Raw genomic sequence first — 2512 nt, 5'->3', positions numbered from 1 at the left:
TTCGTGCCATTCATGCCTTTTTAGGCATTTTCAAACAGTTCAGCAGACTTTTCTGGCGAGTTTACGGGCAAAATACCCACTTAGAGCCATTCCTCAGGGTATGCCGATGCCGCGTGCACGCGGGCGACTTCTTGGAAAAGTCGCACGTGTCTCTTATTTTGAATATTGCCACGATCTCGAGCACGCAACGTCGAGGTGATGCGTGCCGACAGCTGTATTCCTCGTGCGAGTTCCCTGTGCTTGAAGCAACGCTTCCGAACGGAGCTGTTTCAAATTCCTGATAGAAGTCAAAAGTTCTGTGGTGGGATCAGTACGGAAGCAGTCAGATGCGACACTGAAGATGCCCAAGCACGCCAAGAGCAAATTGAGCAAACTGGAATCGTACGTGTCGCTTTTCGGAGCAGATTGTCTGACGACCGATGGAGCAGTGCCTTTCTGCAAAGTGTATGACAAGGCTGTGAACTCGGATAAGAAATATTATGTTCTGCAACATATGAAGACTTCCTTGCACCAAGAGCGTCAAAAGCGTCGCACTGGATCGACGCCGCAGCAAGGATCACTCCTCACGAAATACACGGTCGCCCCCGAGAAAAGCAACGAATTCAGCATGGACCTATGTCGAATGATGCTTCAAAGCAACATAGCTCTCTACAAAACGCAGTGCTCGTCGTTTCGCAAATTCCTGCAGAAGTGGACGAAACAGCCGGTTCCTCACCACTCAACGTTAAGGAAATACTATCTGAAGCCCACCTACGATGAAGTAATCAGGAGGATACAGGATTCGATCGGCGATTCGAAGATATGGGTTTCGGTGGATGAAACGACTGACGCGAAGGGCCAGTTCGTGGTACACACAGTGGTCGGCTCACTTGACGGGTCCAAAGCTTCGATCCCATATGTCCTCAACTCGGAAGTTGTAGAAAGCACCAATCACGCCACCATCGCGCAGGCTTTCTGTGATGCTCTGAACATTTTGTGGCCGGATGGTTTGAAACACGATCGAGTGCTTCTCTTCGTGAGCGATGCGGCAAGCTATATGAAAAAAGCAGCCGAAGGCCTGAAGATCCTCGTTCCGAAAATGGTATTTATCACATGCATCGCGCATGGTATCCACCGTGTCTGTGAAGAGATACGGAAAGCGTTTCCTGACGTTGATTCTTTCATGGGCAACGTGAAGAAAAAGTTTCGGAAAGCTCCTTCCCGCATCCAAGCTTTCAGAGAACTCGCTCCAGGTCTAAGTCTGAGACGCACAGCCAGAGTTCAAAGAATAAGGCTACTCTAGTGGCCGTCCGGGGGGGGGGCTGAAAGTGCATGTGCAAGCTCGGGCACGCCGAGTCGATGCGCCATCAGTTGCACCGCGAGCGCTTCAGGCGAGCAAGCGTTCAGAGCGTCTCCGAGACGAGCGAGACTATGAATCATCAGATACGAGTTTTCGTTGATTGTTGTCCCGAGACGAGAGTGCATCATATGGTGGCAGCGAAAAACTGAGGATCGTCGGAGAGCAGTACCAGTTTCAGACAAGATTCCAAATCGTTCGGTGGTCGAGAACGACTTCGGATAGCGTCGAAACTACAGAGGACGACCGAAGAGCGTTTCTCAGAAGAAATACGCTACGAAAAGGGGTAGCCAAGATTCTCAGAAGGGATCCCGATCCATCAAGTGGTTGTTGCGGGAGTTTGAGACTCCAAATTTGCAATTCGCGAAAACGTGGTGTCCATCCAGGGGAAGGCATTCAGTGCGGCGATTCAGTGAAGAAAGGGATCGGAGCGCAATATGCCGGACAAGGTGGAACTCAGTAACGAGGGCAAGGCAGAAGGCGAGCCAGAGAAGAGGCTGGATGACACAAAGGAAATTGTCGGGAAGAAGGGCACGGCTGGCGAGCGCGATGAGCTAAACGCGAAGGTTGCGTTCAGACGCTCGCTCAGAGATCGCCTGACAAAGAAAATCTTCGAGCTCGAGGAAGCCTTGCGGGATGAGACGGCGTCCGACAGTGTTAAATCCAGAATATGGAGAGTGCTTGAGTCAACGCACGATGAAATCAAAGCGTTGAATCTCGCAGTTATGCTACTCCCATGCAGGCTGTCGCCCGAACAGTACGAGGACGCGATAGAAAGAGTGTTCTTCTACGAGGAAGAGTTCTTCCGGATCAAGGACGCGTACGAGATAACGTGTCGTCCAGCGGTTCAGCAGTCCAGCTGCGGAGCTCCAGGAACGAGTAGCCAAGGGTTGGCACTCGACAGAAAATATCGACTCCCGAAATTCAGTGGGGACTTCAAGAAATAGAGAGAGTGGAAGCAGCTGTTCGACGTTCATGTGCACCGCAAGCACCGCAAGCGGATCGATCCAGTCGAGAAATTCACGCTTCTGAAGGAAGTTCTCGTAGGTCTCCCGGCGTCGGAGATAGCACATCTCGATTTCCATCTCATGGGCGTCGGTCTGGGTGCTGACCTCCCTTGTTTCCGGAGCTGGCGGCGCAGATGCTTGGGGACTCGACGGACGAGCTCCGGTGGCC

At 52.0% G+C, this 2512-nt stretch overlaps 1 protein-coding gene across 1 annotated transcript; it reads left to right on the top strand.

Annotated features, from left to right (window-relative positions):
• Nucleotides 1–340: 340 nt before the first annotated feature.
• On the top strand, nucleotides 341–1282 carry LOC108864783 (uncharacterized). Its single transcript, XM_018640991.1, has one exon. The coding sequence runs from the start codon at nucleotides 341–343 to the stop codon at nucleotides 1280–1282; it is 942 nt and encodes a 313-aa protein (XP_018496507.1).
• The last annotated feature ends 1230 nt before the right edge of the window (nucleotides 1283–2512 follow it).

This window comes from Galendromus occidentalis, unplaced genomic scaffold, assembly GCF_000255335.2.
Source record: "Galendromus occidentalis unplaced genomic scaffold, Mocc_1.1 scf7180000077515, whole genome shotgun sequence".
Taxonomy (NCBI): Eukaryota; Metazoa; Arthropoda; class Arachnida; order Mesostigmata; family Phytoseiidae; genus Galendromus; species Galendromus occidentalis.
Note: the sequence above shows the minus strand (reverse complement) of the source record. Positions and strands in the feature narration are given on the sequence as shown.